The sequence below is a fragment of the Plectropomus leopardus genome, chromosome 5 (genome assembly GCF_026936395.1).
Source record: "Plectropomus leopardus strain MGB_pleo_1.0 chromosome 5, ASM2693639v1, whole genome shotgun sequence".
In the NCBI taxonomy this organism is placed as follows: Eukaryota; Metazoa; Chordata; class Actinopteri; order Perciformes; family Serranidae; genus Plectropomus; species Plectropomus leopardus.
In genome coordinates this window covers 13,409,317-13,428,990 of record NC_142180.1, presented here as the reverse complement: position 1 = coordinate 13,428,990, position 19,674 = coordinate 13,409,317, and the positions used below count along the sequence as shown (strand labels likewise).

The 19,674-nt window shown below is 38.9% G+C and overlaps 1 protein-coding gene across 2 annotated transcripts in view; it reads right to left on the bottom strand.

The window, feature by feature from the left end:
• Positions 1-19,674, bottom strand: part of raver2 (ribonucleoprotein, PTB-binding 2) — a 117,717-nt gene that overhangs the window by 11,593 nt on the left and 86,450 nt on the right. For both annotated transcript variants that reach the window (XM_088077541.1, XM_042482901.2), the window contains exons 8-16: positions 16,744-16,826; positions 16,560-16,658; positions 15,665-15,776; positions 11,596-11,945; positions 8,757-8,865; positions 7,238-7,419; positions 6,398-6,505; positions 5,845-5,946; positions 3,802-4,020 (exon numbers count right to left, since the gene is read on the bottom strand). In XM_088077541.1, coding sequence (XP_087933667.1) covers positions 3,802-4,020; positions 5,845-5,946; positions 6,398-6,505; positions 7,238-7,419; positions 8,757-8,865; positions 11,596-11,945; positions 15,665-15,776; positions 16,560-16,658; positions 16,744-16,826 — 1,364 coding nt within the window. The remainder of the gene's footprint in view (positions 1-3,801; positions 4,021-5,844; positions 5,947-6,397; positions 6,506-7,237; positions 7,420-8,756; positions 8,866-11,595; positions 11,946-15,664; positions 15,777-16,559; positions 16,659-16,743; positions 16,827-19,674) is intronic.

Sequence of the window (19,674 nt, the reverse complement as noted above, 5' to 3'; positions counted from 1 at the left end):
GAATGGGTAATAAAGGATCCAAAAAGTGAAAAGGTGGAACTGAAAAGGTCAAAGAAAAAAATTAAGTGTTAACTTCTGTCATTCCTGGCACGATGTATTAAACTTGGGCTGTATTTATTTTAACATACCTTCATGCCATTTCATCGGGGGTATATCACAGTATTTTTGGGTGGAAAAACAAACAAACACGCAAAACATAAAAGCTGAGCTGGTGAATTCTTTTTTTGGTCTTATATTAAGTGTGGCTATTAAGTTTATATAATGTGTGGCTAATGGGAGGGGGGCTCCCTCCGCTAGGGGTCTCCAACATGCACACACCCAAAACTGGGAGGTTCCCTCCTAATGGTCTGGGGACTGCTGCCATCCTGAACCCACCCATCCTCTGCAACATTCACCTTTCACACAACTACATGCATACATACGTACCCATTCACAAAGACACACATCTCCCACTCATATAATTACCTCTTTAAAGGCCACCAAATCTACAGGCTTTCTTTCTTCCTTTCTTTTTTTGTCCTTTTCATCTGCTCCTTATTTCTTTCTTGTTTGTTTGTTTTCTTTTGCTTTATTTATTTTTTTTGTTTTGTTGTCTTTTTGTGCTGCTTTTCTAATTTGCTTAATTCTTGATGGCTGATTATTGTAAAACTACTGTCCCCCTTCACCATTTTTTGTATATTTTGTCACACATTGGTCTCCCCTTTTTTTGCAAAATATAGTTGTTTTTTTTTAAAGTTCCCCATTTTAATGTAATTGTTTAACTCAGTAAATCATCATTTTTATTATTTCGATTTATTTGTAATTTCCTGTCTTAGGTTTGGAGGCATCTCAACCCTTTCACGTTGCTATTGTTTTAATATTTGTGTTTTAAGTTGTTTGAATAAAGAGGTAGAAAAAATCCTCATACTTCCGTGTGTCAGAAAGACAAATGCCACAAATGGAACTTTAATGGATTTCAATTTCATTTATTGCTGAAAAGTAAATGGCCTATACTGTATTTACTTAAATTTGACTTAAATACTTAAATTTTCTGAATTGGTCTTCTTTTGCTTCCTTTGTGCTTATATGAGCTTCTTCAGTCAATCATCTGTTTATCACTACTGAGTGCTTACTGTAAATATTAAATGATGCATTTAGTTTGAATGTCTGTGTTTTCATCACAGTGAACGACACACTAAAGGAAAAGAAAAAACTGACTAGTTATAGAATTTGACACAATGCAAACATCCTGTGTTTGTGTGTTTTAGGTCCAACAGTCTAAAGGTGGCTCTCTCCACAGAGAGAGAGGATGTCTGTACAAACAAATAGAAGTCTTTGCAGAGACGAGGCTTAGCTCGGGCGTCTGGATCCTGTCTGCTCGCGTCATCATGCTCTATGTCTCCCTCTAACTCCTTTCTTCCTCTTCTTCTTTCAAAAGCTTTTGCAACTTTAAACTATGAGGACCAAATTAAGGCTGTACTGTTGCAAACGTGCTACACCAAGGCTGTAACAGAACACACTGATCTTCTTTCTCAATTGACTGCAGCAGTGGTTCATTAAATCTGTGGCTTGGTGTGACCCCTGAAAACAAAGCAGTATGTATTTGCAGGGTTTTGAGCTGTTCAGCCAATGAGTAAGTAATTTTTAGACATATGAATAGGTTACATTATCTGGAAGTTTACCACAAAACAAACAAGCAATTAGTTGAGAAAAATAAAATGTGCACTGAGTTTTGTGTGGCACTTTGTGTGGTGACATGAGCCTGTTGTACTAATAGCGTTAGAGCTGCTGCAGAAATGTACATTATTCTGAATTTATTACAGCATAAGCTTTGAATTTTTGGATGTACGCAGGATGTCTTAGGCAACTATGATAAATATATTGTCACTGTTTTGTATCTTTAAATGAGGGCCTGCTTTTATCTGCAGCCGAGGGAAAGCTTGACCCTGGTCGCTATTTCACAGTTTACAGTAGTAAAACATTTACAGCAGATTGTAATTCAGTGATAACTTCTTGATGCTGCTTTAAGTAAAAATCTTAACATTTCACATGTCAATTTTTTTCAGTCTTTCCATACGATTACCATCCAGCTGTTTTATTTTATTTTATCTTTTTCAATATGTATTACTATTATTTTATGATAACTACATGTACTACTAGTATTATAGTTATTTTAATGATTATTATTGTTAAAATTATTATTAACATTATTGTTATTTTATTCTTTCATTTTATTCTATTTTTTTCATTGGTTTTCCCCTAACACAATCACACACATAAATATGGATGCCATATTGGACAAATTTTCCCAAATTGAATACATTTGCAAGATATGAATTTTTTACCTATTTTATTTTACTTGGTGTTTTGGTATCACCCTCTTCCCTGTTGTGGCAGTAGCAGTACATATTGTACTTGTGTGCTATATTGTAGCATCGGCCTTATGGTGCCGGTCCTGATGCTGCATTATTGTTCCTGTCATGACCTGATTGATGCTCACTGAATTATTCTGTGTCATATTGTTTGTGCTTTATGTGTTTTTATTATGCTTTTCAACACTTCCTGCAACACAAATCGCCCTTTGGGTCCAATAATCAAATTGAATTGAATGAAATACATGTGTATCATATTAAAATTGGTGCATCACCTTGTTTTCTTTGTATGTCTTTTGATGATTTTCATATCATTGTTGTACCTGTATATCCACTGCTTACACTTTCTGTTTTGTTTATTTGCGCCAATAAAAAAAAGAAAATCCTTTCACAGATTTTCTTTGCTTTTATTGTGAAGCAGCTAGAGTAAAATAAAGAGTTTCAAGAACTAGTCTTTTCATGCAAACAACAGTTATGACCACCACTGACCACTCATCATCTTATACATCTGTAATTCTGTAGTGTATAATAGTCTGTGCTGGTATTTATCAAACTGCTGTGGCCTTTGTTAAAGGATCAGCTTGTTATACATAAATCCGTCTAGCAGGGGTTATTCGGAATTATTATTTTAAATTCAACAAGCTGAACAGTGATACTTCAGCTCCCAAATGTCAACAACTAATACCGCCCACTAATAACGGAGGTCAGAAGGGAAAGGCTGTAGTAGTTAGCTGCAATATGAAATGTTTGGATTTTGTCCTCTGAGCTGAACAGGCTCACTCTGATTTGTCAACTGAAAATGAAAGAAATTTGGGGGGAAAACACAATTAAAAAGCCAAAAAGCTTTCACTCACAGATATACTAAAAGTTTCACATCCTGCAGTATTGAAATCATACGCTTGAGTAAAAGTAGCGAAACAACAATATAAAAATGCTCTGTTACAAGTAAAAGTTACAAGTAAGTTGGTAAATATACATTAAGTGCCAAAAGTAAAAGTACTCATTATAAGGAATTTTGACTTTTAGAATTATGCATATTATATTGCTGGACCTTAGATAGTGATGCATTCATGTGCACATCCCTTAAATGTGGCAGCTGGTAAAGTTGTAGCTGATTTTACTTGATATACTACTGAGTACCTTAAGATATAAAAATATATCAGAATTTATCATCAGCTGATTTGTATTTTTCTATGATGAATTTCAATCTATAAAGAAACTAGTAACTTAAACTGACAAAGAAATGTAGTGGAGTAAAAAGTACAATATTTATCACTGAAATGAAAAGGGGTAGAAGTAAAAACTAGCTAAAAATACTCAAGTACCTTAAAAATTGTAGTTCAGTACAATACCTCACAATACTCAAGTATATGTACTTAGTTACTTTCCACCACTGCTCACAGATGTACTAAAAGTGTCACATTCTGCACCGAAGCTTGCGTTTACTCACATAGTAGTAGGTGCTCCAGTCAGTAGCGGCAGTGTGTGCGTGCGTGACGGGGCTTGGCGTGGCTGCCGCCGGGTGTGGCGCCCCGAGGAAGCCGGGCATTAAAGGCAGGGTACTGTAGGCTGGAAGCACGGCAGCAGCTGGTAGGACGGCCGGTGGAGGGGCAGCGCCGTTACTGACTGCGTGCAGAGAGACTCCGAGAGGCTTACACACATCCACCTCCTAGAAGAGAGACATACACACATTTTGAATAACAGGTAGTTATTAATGTAGTTACATTTTAGAGTCCATTTTGCAGATTGTGAAACTCTGGGAATGGTACAAATGTTTAAAAAAGTCAATACTGATGTTTGTTTTTGTTGTTGAATATCCTCCTTTTTGTGCTAGGGTAACAAAAAAATCTAATCAATAAAGAAATATTAAAAACTGAACTGTTTTAACTTAACTGAGTTCTTCATTACATTACCTTTGAATAAGCACAAATTTCATCAGAAACGCTCATAATATAATCCTTAAAATAACCTTCTTTCACATCAAAAATGTTTTATTAAAAAAAGAAAAGCTTCAAAAGCCTTTTTACTACATATATCATACTTCCCTCTCTAACGTCTTTTTTATAATGCTGTGAAAATATCAACAAATGTCTTTATCAAACAAACAAACAAAACAAATGCATTTTTTCAAGTTTCTCACCTTAATTTTACAAGATAACACTGAGCACATCTTGTGAATGTTATAACTTAACTTCACTAAAAACTCACTTCTGCTAAATATAGCTTGAACACATCATAATGTAACTTAATACAATGCTCTCCTCCTGCTGATTTCAACACAGATTTGTTGCGTCCATGACGTGTTGATGGTGAGCTTACTGCGTCTGTTTGTCCCAACAGGATCCTGGGAAAGATCTACTGTATGTCCCCACAATTATGTTTTCTGCTGTCCCTGGGACAATAAGATAAGACGCCACTGCCATCAGTACGTCTTAATTGACGATAAGCTGACGGTAGTCAACAAGGCAGATATCCGCCAATACCTACATGGTGCATCCTCAGTTTAAATCATTCATTCATGTTAATCTTTCTGCCCCTTAGTGACTATTTTTAGACATGCTGATTTCAACAGATGACCCACTCAACCAGGATCACTCACTGTCATGTGGACTTGTTCTTTTTCTTAAGGACAAGCAGTCAAAGCTGAATGCTAAAACATCATGTCAACTTGTGTTCAGTTCAGTTTAATACCAGGAGGAAACTTAATGTCAGAAACCTAGCGGATCATTTTCTCCAACGTATCGGTTTCTCCACCAACAGTGAGCTCAGTAGACCAGAATGTAACTCTGGCTGCATCTTCAAGCAAACACTTCATACACTCACGCGCACACACACACACACTCATACGGCTCCCGGCAGCAGCAGCAGATAAGCCTGGACCTGGCTGCTCAGGGTGTGTGGAGTTGTCTGATATCAGCTGCTGGGCGCAGAGTGATGTGTTCCCTCTAACAGGGTATCGGTGTCTAAGAGAGAGGTCACAGACAAACTGCATGTAAATACCAGCATGCTGCTCTGAGGGGCCGCAGCACGGATCATTTACACTGTGTCTGCAAGGACAGGACGCTGTTTGACACAGATATTGAAGTTAAATCTTTAAGAGCTGCTTTTTTGCCATTTTTTTGTTTAGTTAACTGAAACTAGAGGCAATTTGGGGCCATTAAAGGAATGTATTTTTGTGTTACCATTGTGTCTCTTCTTTTATTGAAATCCCCCTGAACACAATTAGTCAGAGGTACTGAGTATTTCTGTTTCCTAACAAAAGTACAGAGAGGTTGCTGCATGCTTTTATTTTAAAGTTACATGGCTAACAGTAATCCTGCTTGGTACAATACCCACAACTGGACTCTAATTTCTAAAGTCAGGCGTCTCTACTGATGGACAGTCAGTACGTTTACATGCGCAATTTAATTTAGGCGATTTAATTGGACTACTGTCCTTGTCCCAGTACAAGCACAGGCAGAGAACATGTGTGTGTGTGTGTGTGTGTGTGTACCTTGCTGGCATAGGCCTGGTTGGCTGTTGCAGGTTGGGAATAATACTGAGTGACCGCCTGCATGTAGGAACTGTAATCCCCGTAGGTCGACACAGGGGGAGCCTGGAAACAAAAAGAATCATTAACAAATTTTGTAGGGCTCAATGTTCAATTTTTTTATTTTATCTTCTGGGTAAAATCTATTATGCAGCCCCTTTAACACTGCCTGTTATGCATAAAGTGATGCATAAAATACATGCTTGTTAGCGGTTGGTTTAGTGTGCTAATGTGTGTTTGAACTTTTTGGCCAAGACACAGTGACATTAGGGGACACAGCAGGGGCCTTTTGTTGCTGTTAACTCTTGGATGTTGGCATGGTGTGTCACAGCCTTTAAACAACGTGTGTTATGTAGGACCCACACCCATTAAGTTTAAAAAGCAGTTAGCAGCTACTCAAAGGAGAAGAACAATGGCCGTAAATGCCCGAAAACTGGAGCGACATTAAGCCTTGAAGCTGATTACCGTGTGTGTGTGTGTGTGTGTGTGTGTGTGTGTGTGTGTGTGCGTGTGTTACCTGTGTGTGCTCCTTGCTATAGTCTGCGGCCGCGCTGTCCTGTGGAGCAGCGGTGCTGTAGGTGTGAGCTTGTGCCTGGTAGTGCTGGTACCACTGCTGCATGGCCTCCTATGACACACACACACACACACACACACACACACCAGCAATCATTAGGTGCAAATGGATAAATGTTTGCATGGTAATTTGCTGATTTCTTTGCATCCTTCTTTATTTCTGTCTCTTCCTCTTTCTTTGTCATTCACTTACTATTGTTCCTGCCAACGGCTCTCCCCGTTCCTCTCCTTTGTTTTGTCTTTCCAGACAAATTAAACCGACGGTTTTATTGGTTATCTAATCATGATTCATTTGTTTGGATGAGTAGATTGTAATTAACATTTAAAATTGGGTTTGCATGGCGCTGCAAATATCAGATATGTCACTTGGTGCTGGAGGAGGCAAAACTATGACAAGAGCATAGATGGAAAAAAAAAAAGATGCAGACAAACAGCCAGTAGGGAGGCTCCATGACTTGTTCAGAGTGGAGTGTTAAGATAGACGAAGGGAGCAGGGACAGATGGAAAGACACAGCGCTCTGTGCCAAATCCTCTCTCGTACTGTCTGTCCAAATATTCTTACCCATTCTCATCTCTTCCACCTCTCCTAGTTACAGCTCACTCTGTCACTGCTGCTCTCATCCATACACTCATTATGTATCCCCCCATCGATCATCTATTCAGCCACCATCCCTCTCTCTCACATTTCAGGCAGAGTAACACAATTGTGAACAGGCAGACCCACATTCATATATCCACCATATTTCATTTTTTTGTATCTCCATTAGTGGATCTGTATCTGTACCTGTGTGTAGGCCTGGTTGTACTGGCTGTAGTCGGTGGAGGTATCAGTGCTGTATGGGGCTGTGGTTGTAGCAGCTGCGCTGTGGGGGAAGGATCCGGAACCCTGGGAGACAACCGGAGCAACCGTGCTGCCATACACCCCAGAGCCGGGCTGTCCTCCTTGGGGTTTACTACCCACTGACCCTGAGCAACAGCAGAGGCAACAATTAGACAATGTTGTGGGTTATCAAACTTACATGCAGGGTTCCAACAGCTCAAAGCAAGGTAGATTTCAGACTGTTAAAGACTTTTTATTGCCAAGTAAAATTTAAGAATAATTTTACAATAACCAAAACTGAAGAAAAAAGAAAAAAAAAAACATAAACCAACAGCAATTACTTATTAGATACAATTTTGCCCAAATATTTATGTCAACTTGACACAATATTTTTTTGGATCAAGTAAAAAAGTTAGATGATCAAATGCTGAAAAAAAAAAACCTTTCTAGAATGGAGCACAACGAAAAAAATTAACATATTATGTTATTACAGTATCCATTCGGTTTGCCTTCTAAAAAGTGTGTAAATTTTTCTTTTGATTAGATGTTTTAAATGTATATGAGTGTTGTTGGATCCTTAATCTTGATCTGTGGGACATTAAAATTGGTAAATTATTAAAAATAAATACATTCAACCAATTATTTTTGAGATTTCACAATGACATATAAGGAAAAAAAGATTAATAATTATTGCCCCAATGTATAAGCAGTTTTAAGACTTTGAAAATTTGATTTAAGACATTTTAATACCAATTAAGGCCTTAATTTTTGATTAATTAATTTAATACTTTCCAAGATTGTTTAAGGATCCACAGGAATCCTGTATGTACATATTAACATTGCAATGTATCTTAAAGGAGTATTCCAACAGAAATCCATCGGTTTGTGTCTTTGAAACTTGGCTCTAAGAAGTTTGTAGTTTGTACCTTCATGGAGGAAGGCAGCTGAATCTGTTAAGATCAATAACAGTTGAATAACAGCTGAAATATACGGGGCACGTACGCCACGCACTCCGAGGAAGGGCAGAGAGGGTTTTTTTCCCCGCTACTCAGACTTCATCTCTGAAGCGTGTGGTTGCTGCTGCTTCACTGTGTTATGCCGGATTTGGAAGTGTGGACTCTATTAATTTGCACTGAATTAATTAACTGAATTGTTTTAACTATAGGATGAATTGATTTGATCAATTTATTTTTTATGTAAAATGTAAAAATACCTACACAGTTGCTCTGCTGCTTCATATTGACCTCAGGCACAACGTGGTATTCATTTGAATGTTGTTGCTGCATGCATACTCTGCTGTGGTAGACATGTCAAATCAACCTGAACTAAGTAAGCAGCTTCATGCTTTATAAATGTATAGATCCACAAGACGGAAGAATTGATATGCTTTTGCAGAATGGCCAAGCGTCCTAAAGGGGCTACATTAATACAGCTCATTGCACATACAATAGGATAAGATAATTCGTTGTAATTGTGTGCTCACCTTGCAGAACCACCCCTGGCATTACACTGGCCAGGTTCAGGTAAGGATTGGAGGGCAGTCTGACTTCTTTAGGAGGATCGCCCAACAGAGAGCCCTGACCACCAGTTACCTAATAGATATAAACAGATTTTAAGGTTATCATTCACAATGCCATTAGAAGGTCAAAGAAAACAAACTTAACCCCATAAGTTAGTAAGAAAATTCAACAACAGGTCAGTCTGTTCTTCAGCCTCTGATCCACCACTTTGCATCCTTTCTATCCTCACTCTTAACTTTCAACCACAGCATCATACCAACCTGGAAGGAAGGTTTTTAATGTTTCAGACATTCTGATGAAGTGCTGAAGAGGCTGAGGAAACCTGAGAGGATTGTATTCTCTGTTTAATTACACTTTCCCTCCAATAAAGACAATTTAGAGAAGACAGCACTGGGACTGGAATCAGTTCCCCTATGAATGTTGGCACTGTGATTATCTCTGTACACTGACTTATTACAGATGATGTTTGCATCGCAGCGTTTTATTGAAACCAGGCCAGAGTCGAAGAGATGTAGAGGAGCACCAAGGCAGACGGTGTGTGCAAAAAGGAGTACTTGTAAACAAACAGGCAGACAGGCTGACAGAACAGAGAGAGAGGCCTTATACTGTAACAGGAAATAAGGGTGAGACAGAGATGCATTATGGGAAGAGCTTTTGAGGGACTGAAACCTGAAACTGTTTACTGATATGCTCACTTAGAGGTAGAGTGGGTCATCCTCTAATGTGAAGGTTGGCAATTCCTCCAGTCAACATGTTTAGGTATCCTTGGGCAAGATACTGAACCCCAAATTGTTCCTGATGCTGCTCCATCGGTGTGAAAGTGCATGTGAATGGTTGCTAAACAGCAGGTGGCATCATGTGTGGTAGCCTCAGCCACCAGTGTGTGAATGTGTGTGTGTGTGTGTGAACGGGTGAATGTAACATGTGGTGTGAAAGCGCTTTGATTGGTTGGAAGACTAGGAAAGCGCTACGCATATTAAGGTTGAGATCAGATACGGCTAAATCAGGAAAAAATACCAGATGGGTATAAGGAGAGAGCAGTGAGCATATCTGTTGTGCTTCACTGCAAACCATGTTAGCCGTTAGCTGCCTCTCCTAGCTAGCACAACTACAGCCATTCAGGGCAAATTTTTGCTAGTTGCAAAATGCTCCAAAAATACTCGAGCAGCTGTATACGCACAAGTAACACAGTGCAATAACTGTCATCACATTCGGTGTGAAAACAGTATTAGACCACATTTAGGGGTGATTTGAGCCGCATATGCAGAGTTTAAGCTAATGTTTCCTTGTTTATCTAAGACTCCACCAGGCAAACAAACTTTTGTTCGTGTAGCTGCACAAATGCAGACCTGAAGGACCGTCTCCAGAGACACTCTTCTCGCAGGAACGGTCAATTTCACGTCTGCCCAGTTAGCAGTCTATTATACAGTCCCAACAAACTAGCACCAACACCCTAACTGCTCAGTTCTGTTGTTAAGCCCATTAACAACAATTAGCCGCGTGATGCTAACAGAACAGCCTTGTTCCTGTCTGTGTGGTAGGGTAAACTTCACCAACTGGCCCATAGCACAAAGCTAACACTGTCACAGCGGTGGTCCCCTTTTGTCATGTGTCTCATCATAAACAGAGACAGAGAAAGAGAGAAAGAAAAAACACAAAGCAGGGCAAGAAGGGGGCTGTCAATATGCCACATGCAGCCCTACAATTTAAGATTTTACTCATTATAAATACTAAAGGCTGCAGGTGTGCATAGCACAACAAATCTCCTGCCGGTTAAAAACAACACATTTCTTTTGTCGGCAAACGGAAATTTTTATTTGCACATAAAGCGTGAAAGTAAGATCTCATAAAAAAGTGGTCACTCGAGACCCATGTGAAGACGCATTATTATGCCAGGTGTGAACAGACACACATAAAGCTGTTCAACTGGGATTAGATCACCGAAGATGCATGTTAATACCAGGCGTAAAAAGGCTCTACATGTAGGTGTTCATGGGGCTGTAGTCAGACTGACACTCAGCATTTAAAGAGTCTAAAGGTTGGTGTCTTTTCTTTTTTGTTTTTGATTTTTAAACCTAAAACCATAAAAGCAAAAGTGTAAGGCATGGATTAACCAGTGTGCTTGTCTGCTTTAACGTAAGCACTAACTTGCTAACTAGCCTACCTACAAAAGTAGGCAACCTAATAGTTGCTTCCAAAACAAAGGAGCACATCATTAACTAAATACATTAGTAAAAATTGGTATATTATAGATAAAGAAAATTTAAAAAGGCCCATTCCCAACCAGCATAAAGGAAGATCATCCTAGATGTTTTTTTAGGGCTATCATTACCATCTCTGTCATGCTTTTTATTAGATTCAGGGGAATGTCTGTTCTCAGCAACGACAGCCAGTGTCACCAGAGGGAGTGCTAAGTTTAACAAACACATTGATTATTTGTCAATCAAAAGGCTCTTGTAAAGTTTAAAGTTAAAATGTTCTGTTTGAAAAAATAGGCATGTATGTAAGCTTAGCAGCTAAACAATGCTAAACTCTTCACCAGCTATTTATTTGCTGTGGACGTGTAGCCTCAGTCCTTAGCATGATATCACATATGTAAGTCATCCACCATATTTGAGACTCTTCTGCGGGTTTCTCTTTTTAAAACAAGTCAGCTGAAAATATTTTTAAAAACTGTTAAGGGAATGTTATCATTTTAATTACAGTAAAGGACAATAATGCAAGATGCAGAAGTTGAGGGACAGTGGGGTTAGATGGCTCGGTGGTGTGTACAGTAATTGGTGTGTGTGGATTTCTGCTCACCATGCTCGCCAGGGGGCAGCCATCTGAGCTGTTGTGCTGGCCTGTTGACGTATAAACTCCTCCAGGGGGTTTAGGTGGAGGCGGGCCGAGGCCTGAGTTACTTATACCCAAAGAATAGCTCTGTCCCTGCGGATGGGAGCTCACCATGGTCCCAGGAGGAGCTGGCTGCCTGTCACAGGAGGTGGAGGAGGAAGAGGAAGAGGAGGAAGCAGAAGGGTTTGTGGAGATAGAATGGGTGCTGTTTTGCTCTCCCCCTCCAGCTCGACCCTGGAGGTATGGCATCACACCGGCTGCCGATACCACTACCGTGGAATTGTGGGTAGATGATGGCACTGATTCCTGGCCCAACTCTGTAAAAGATGAGGGAAGAGGAGGAAAAGAAAAGACAGAGAAGAGACAGGAAAGGAAGAGCAAAGGAGGAGAAAGAAATACAGGAAAGAAATACAAAACAAGAGGTAACAAAGTTATAGAAAGAAAAAGACATGGGAAAGAAAGGAAAGGGAATATAGAAAATAATGAGAAGCAAAGGAGAAGAAAAGAAACAAAAATGAAAGGAATAATGAAGGAAGGAAGTTTAACAAAGGAAAGCAGAAAGATGGAAAACAAATGAAAGGAAAGGAAAGGAAAAGGAAAGGAAGGAAGCACAAGACAGGGCATGACAACAAAAGAAAGGGACGAAATGAAAGGAAAAATAAATTAAAACAAGAAGCAATAAAGTTTAAGAAAGGAAAAAAGGAAAAGAGGAAAAGAGAAGGAAGGGAAAATAAGGAAAACCATGGAAAGGAAAAGAGAAGGAAGCAAAGGAATTGAAAGTTAGGGAGAAGAAATTATACAAAAAGGAAAAGACAGTAAAAGATGGAAAGTAATGGAAAGGAAAGGGGAATAAAGGAGATGAAAAGGGAAAGAGAAAAGCAAAATAGATTGAAAGCAAAAGGAAAATACTGAAAAAAATGAAAGCAAAAGGAAAAAAGTTAAGGCAAAGGTTTTGGTTAAGGAAAACAAAGGACAGACATAAAATACAATGTACATGCATAGAAAATAACAGAAAGCAGAAACAAATATATTAGGAAAAGCAAAACATAAGAAATACATAACACACAGTACAGAAGAGCAATGTAAAGTCAGGGAAATTAAGTGATGGGAAATGAAAGCAAGGAGCGGAGAGATGCCAGATAAACGCATGAAATGCTTTCTACTGATGACCATCAGCGTCTCTGTCCAGAGGAGACAGAGACAAATCACTCAGACAGGCTGCAAACCGAGAGCTCAGCCTGAGCATCTCTGCAGAGCCAGTTGTAATATTTGAGAATGGGTTTCCCGCTCGTACATCATCACTTATCATGTTTATTTACAGCCCAGCACTTTGCTCCGCACTCCCAATATTTCACTCACTCCAGGGTTTAATAAACACAAATATGTACACACAAGCACAAAACAAACATACACAAAGATAAAGGCACGCATAATTTAAAGATGCACACACACTAAAGGTGAACACACACACACAATCACACTTATTATAAATCCAATATTGCTGTGACAAATGGCCTCCACCGCACAATAAGAAAATCAGCTCTAACAAGCCTTAAGCTAACAATCCCAGCAGACGCATGCACTGATAAAAGCCTCACATTACACACACACACACACACACACACACACACACACACACACACACACACACACACACACACACACACACACACACACACACACACACACACAATTAAAGAGGGACACCAATACACACATACACAATTGCTTGTGTCTGTGATATATCATTTCCATTTAAAACAACAGCTTTTCTCAGCTGGAGATTTGAATTGTAAATGAACTGCAGTTTTACAGAGGATGCGTTTTACAGTAACGTGCAACTGTGAAGCATTCAGGAATCTGCAGAGGGGTAACACTGATACCTGACATTAACACGTTATGATTGAAGGTCATTTATATATTGGTTTGCATGTATAACCCTCTCTTCTTCTGTGCTTACATTGTTCAAAAATACCAGCTGTAAAACATTTAATACAAAATTCACACTCAGTAAGAAAAAGGGGTCCTTTGTATGACAAGATGCAAATACTCTTTGGGATACGTAGGCATATGTAGCCGCTCTACTCCTTGAAACAGTTTGTCTCAGCCTGGGTTTATGTAAGCTTGTTTTTTAAATCAAAACTAGGGTTTGTTTTGGGATATGAAGTTGTGCAGCTGGCTTATCTTAACAGCCTTAACAGGATATTGGCTTCCAGTTAAAGCACATTTAACAAGACAGCTGACAGGAATTCACCGGGAGTATAAATGTAGGAGGTAAAAGTTCTGTTTTTGGTGGAGGTGCGGGGGTGAATCGCTTCACCACTGTCATCTCACTGTATAATGTAGTCCTCTTTTATGTGCTATGTCCATGTTGGCAAAACCAGTGTTTCCCCTGCTCAGTTTTAGGGTAGTATACAGAAAGCAAGTAAAAAAAATCCCTTAGAATATCAAATCCTGTTAAAGAAAATACATAAAATTACTGCCTCGCAGTTGTATGCCGGTCAAGTTGCAGTTACAGTTTTAGTCCATGTCTGTCCACACTCATATGTAGCCATGACAGTTGGCAATAGAGTGCCCAAGGGCTGACGTTTTTCTGTAGGCCAACCAGGAGGTTAAGCCTCACATAGGTTCCCTTGTCAAAAAGCCTGTGGGATTTTTTTCCATTTGATTTCGGATTATTGCAGAAAATAAGTTCTATGGTAAACAAACATCTATGATACACACACATTTTGTTCAGCAAAATAATCTTCACAAATGAACACCACTTCCAGGATTTTTGAAGCCTAAATGTTAAGTAAAAAGCATGTTTTAAGCTGTAAACAAACTACACTACAGTCACGTTTCCACTGCTATGATGCTGCAAAGCCGAGTTCAGCGCGGCTCAATGTGATGGCATTCTCATTTAGCCACTTGTTAGCGACCGCCTTTAAAAGACGCATAAAAGCTTTGAAGTTCCAGAGTGGGGTACTTACTGATGTATTTTATGTTGTAGAACAAAATGTGAAAGTCTCTTACGCTAGTGTTAACCAAAGATCTTATTTCAGGCTCCTACCCAAAGACACATTCAAACAAACCCATTGGCTTTAAAACAAGGGAACCAGAGATTCTAAAATGCTAATTCATTTCTGGGTTTTAGGACTCCTTACTGAGCTTCTCAATGCTTTAAATATGGATGTGCTGCAAAGAAGCTACATATTCTAAAGCATGGATCCTTCACACACATCTTCCCCCCGGCAACACACGATCCATACAGTCAGCACAGTTTCAAGACACTCAAGGTCGCTGTTAATAGATCAGTCTTTAACCAAATGTCTCCCCTTCTGTTCCTGAGGTACGACGTTGAGCAATGACCATAAGTGCTGTTGTTATGATGTCACAGTTAAGCTGACCTTTGACCTTTTGGATATAAAATGTCATCATTTCATCAATTTTTTTTTACTAGAAATTTGTGTGAAATGTTGTCATAATTATCTTATGAACTCTTGAGTACCAGCCCAAATAATGTTTTGTGAGGTCACAGTGATCTTTGACCACAAAAATCTTATTTGTACATTGTGGAGTGGTTATTTGTGCCAAATTTGAAGAAATTCCCTTGAGGTATTTTTGATATATCACATTCACGAGAATGAGACAGACGCAAAGTCACAGTGACCTTGACCTTTGACTGACAAAATCGAATCAGTTCATCTGACATTACTTTATGTGCCACCTGCTCCTATTACAAGAAGTCAGATGCACTACTTTGTTTTAAAGTACAAAACAGGGTGCTGTTACTGCAGAACTAACTCATCTAAACTAAACTAAACTAAACTAAACTAAACTAAACTAAACTAAACTAAACTAAACTTTTTCACATGCTCTTACAATAGGAGATGACAGAAAAAGTGAAAGAAGAAAACACACAAATTTGATAAATACAGCATTAAAAAAACCCTGGTAAAAGATGTACTGCAGGTCTCAATGAGGTCCCAACAGTCTGCAGTAATGACACTGTAAGTCATTTGACAAGGGCGTACTAATACTCAGGCCGGCTCACCTGTAGGGGAGTCTCCCAGGAGGCCTTTCCCCAGCGGCACAAGGCCTGGAGGCCGCAAAGACAAAGCTTTCTGCATCAGCAGCCTGGACGGGTCTCCAAGCAGACTGGAGACCTGTGATGGAGAGAGGAGAGGAGGAGATATGAAATTGGAGATTTTATAAAGTAAAAGGAGAAAGCAAAAGTAGATAAGTTATTAAAAGCAATAAGAAGGGAGAAGGTAGAGGAAGCAGAGATAAGAGCTAGGAAGAGGAAGGCACCACAGTGAGTGTTCAAGTATCATGCATACGATGTAAATTACACAATTACACTTCAGAGGAGTGTACATTAAATGTAAAAAGTATATATCATCATCTTTTCTCCTTTTTTCCATTCTCCTCTGCACCCTTACAACTGTAAATATTATTCGGAAAGTAAGAGATAATGATGAGGAAAACAGTATAAAAGAAAAATCCAAGCACTTAATGAAAAGCAGGGGTGACGGAGGGTCAAAAAAAAGAAAGAAAAATATAAACAGCATTCTCCTCTGAATTCTGAATTGTCAACATTCGGTTTCTAAAACAACATCAAATGCTCGGAACATCGGTCACCTTGACTTTTAACTTTCCCTCCAGCAATTAAAGAAAACAACAGAGACATTTTCAAAATATGCAAATCAAAAACGTGGAGGGAAACTTCAACACCTCGAGGTCTTCCTTTTAAACAGACAAGATGCAATTAGGTTGTATGGGTTTTGGTGGTTGTTTAGTTTCATTATGCATTAAGTGTTGAGGAGGGAAATGTAGAAGCACATATGCACATGCAAACAAATATGTTCAGCCCTCACCACTAACCTGTGCGAACTGTCAAACACTCACACAAACACACACAAAAACACACCGGTGAACAGGTGTCTTACGCTGCTGATGCGTTTGTCTTTGATGTGAAGAAGCTGTTGCTGTGCGAGCTGCATATGCAAGAGGTTCTGGAGGACCAGTCCATTACCAAGCATAGCACTCTGGAAGGTACAGAAAAGCAGACATTATTGTAACAAACACATTAACAAATACACAAAAAAAATCCCATGCAGATGTTATTGTGACCTGGTGTGCTTTTCCCAGTGTAAGCAGAGCTGTGGTGAGAGGAGGTCTGAGGAACGGCAGGCTGGTGTGACGTCCGTACTTTCCTAAAAACACCAATAAACAACGAATGAAAACATCAATCACAGCTGCTCTTTGCGATTTTCTGCTTTGCATTTTCATTTCCACTAATGCATTAATCAATCATCATCTCAACAGGCAGAATCATTAGTCAGACAACCAATCTATCAGTCATTTACAGCACATCAAACAACCACATGGCCTTCTGTTTTCATAATGAGCACGAGTAACGTACTTGTGAGATTTTGTGTTAGCACAAAGCAAATTGCCTCCCTCGTAACTTTTTCCAAGTTTGAACTCCATTTTGATGTTGACGACGCAGTTGAAAAGAAGCTCAGACAAACAACAATGAAATAATCAATACAGGGAAGAAAAGCAGAAAAAATGCAAACTTCAAACAGTCTGTCATTAGTAAGTATACTGACAGTTTCCCTAAAAACAATAGAAACTGCCTGCCGCTTCAGCATCTCACTGGTTGTTTTTCACAAATTGGGAAGTTTTTTTCTGCATCTGTAAAAATGCATAAATTGAAGAGAGAGATTTGAAATAGTACGAATAAAATTAAAACATGTTCCCTGTAATGTTAAGCTCTAAATAACTGTGAAATACAATGAAGCATAGACCAGGGGCCGTATTCACAAAGCTTCCTAGTGCAAAGAGTTTCTCCTAGTGACGAAATTCTACTAAAATTAAGATAAGAGTTGGTCTTGGTAAAGATAAAAGTTATACACAAAGCATCTTAGCCTTTAAGATAGCTTCTATGGTGAAAAACTGTCAAAAGTAGGGAGGAGGACTTACAAGACATTTAAGAGTCTCTTAAGCAGAGGAGAAAATGATGAAAAGACAAAAAGGTAGAAAAAATATTCTCCAAACACTGGATGACAGTACAAGATCAGATGGTGCAGGAATGATGCTTGTGGTCAGTCTTACTGGGGTTTCGTACACATTTCCCACCCAATGCAATAACAATATCACGCCAGAAAAAAAAGGGATCATAACACTAAATAAAATATTTGCAACTGGAAAAAGTTACAATGCAGCTGCGTGATCACACAACAAGCACATTCATATTGTGATGCAGTTCATTTTATTCATTCTAAATGTGACAACCAATCACATCTGTTAAAAGAATGTGTCATAACTAGCACCGGGGTCAACAACACGTCCTCACTAAGATGAAAGATTCTGTCCCTTCCTTGCACAGTTTCACTGAGAATTTTCCTAAATCAATCATAAGCTAGGACTTCCTGCTAAAATGTTATGCTAACTTAAGAGACCTCTGAGCATATTCTCAGAATGTTTGTGAATATGAGCCCACACTGGCATTGTGCCATCAACAATGCTGCACCCTCTTTTTGGGGAGAGAAACATGCTGTCACATCAGAAGAGAAACAAGAAAATGCTGAAAAGCTGTGGTGTAGTAGGTTAACTGAGGCTATCACACCGAGGTATATAAGACACATCAAGATTTGTGAATATTCAGTGTCAGTGGGTTAAATGGCTAAATTATGTTGATGACACGTTACTACTGATGCACAGCTGACTTAAGCTTGAGTGGGAGGCTGCTGTATTAACGCTACATTCATACAAAACAACAGCATCAGACTATCATCTGCAACTTAATGTCAGCCTTGATCAAACTGTTGATTGTTGACAGGTTGAATATTTTACAGACAACACTTGGCCTAATGATACCTGGTGATTCGATTTAACATGTACAGAGGTGCAGATAACAAATATCCCCAGTGTTTTGGGTCATTGATCCACTTGGATGGGATATGCAGCATTTTTCTGTTGTATTTGTTTTTCAGGGTTTGTGCGTTTGACTTTGCATAGTTTCCATATTTGCATCATGTTTATAGTCATTTTATTTGTTTTAGCTTTCTGCAGCATGTTTCTAATGGAATGTTTCGAGCCGTTGCATTGCTTTTGCAATTGTCTGCTACTGTACATGAGAGACAATGTAATTTCTTATACAGTTAGTTGTCTACACTTTTGAGAAACTAATTTTCTTACAACAGTTTTTTTTTTAAATTTAACACTTTTTTATGTTATCTCATCATTTTCTGGTATGTAGTCACTATAATTGAATTTGATGACCCCTGCTGTTGTCACTGTTATGCTTCCAGTAAAAACCTTAAGGCTAACGGCTGTCAAATTTATTGTGTTTCTATCTTGCGGCATACCTGCAATAAAGACAACCTGGTTGCTGAGGAATCAAATAATATGGTTACATCTGTGCAAGTTTGTGCATGTAAATCCCTTCTCTTCCAAAAAGAAACTTATGAACAAGCAACCACTTCTTTCTGCTGTCATTCTGATGAAGTTTCAGGAAAGGCAGTGTACTGCTAAATTTTAGTTTGATGAAACAGTTTCAGCACCCTGTGTGGTTTTATTTGTAATGCTGAATAATTTGAATTGCACAATGTTGAATGAAATGAACATTTACACACTATTTTTTCAGTGTAATCAATCCTCTAACTTACCAAATCACCATGGCAACAACCAGAAGACTGACATTTATCTATCCTATTCAGTATGGCTTGTTATTTTTAAGTTACAGTTACATTTCCAAAATTTAGGAGGGCTTGCCCACATTCACACACTTAAAGTTCAGTTCAGGATTCATATTAGTGAGGCTTCTCTCACCTCCAGGCGACTGCCACACTGCACCCACACACTCCCTCTTCAGCTTTTTTGTGCGTGTGTGTTACTTATCTGTATCACAAGACCTCATAATAAATGTAAGCGTCAATGCTAATGGTAGCTTCCAGACAAGGTAGAGAAAGTTTAACATTTAATCAAAGCCCTAATTTTAGCCTTTAATTGTGCATGTTCTTCTTTAAGAGAGCTTCCCCCACCTCTACCATCTTC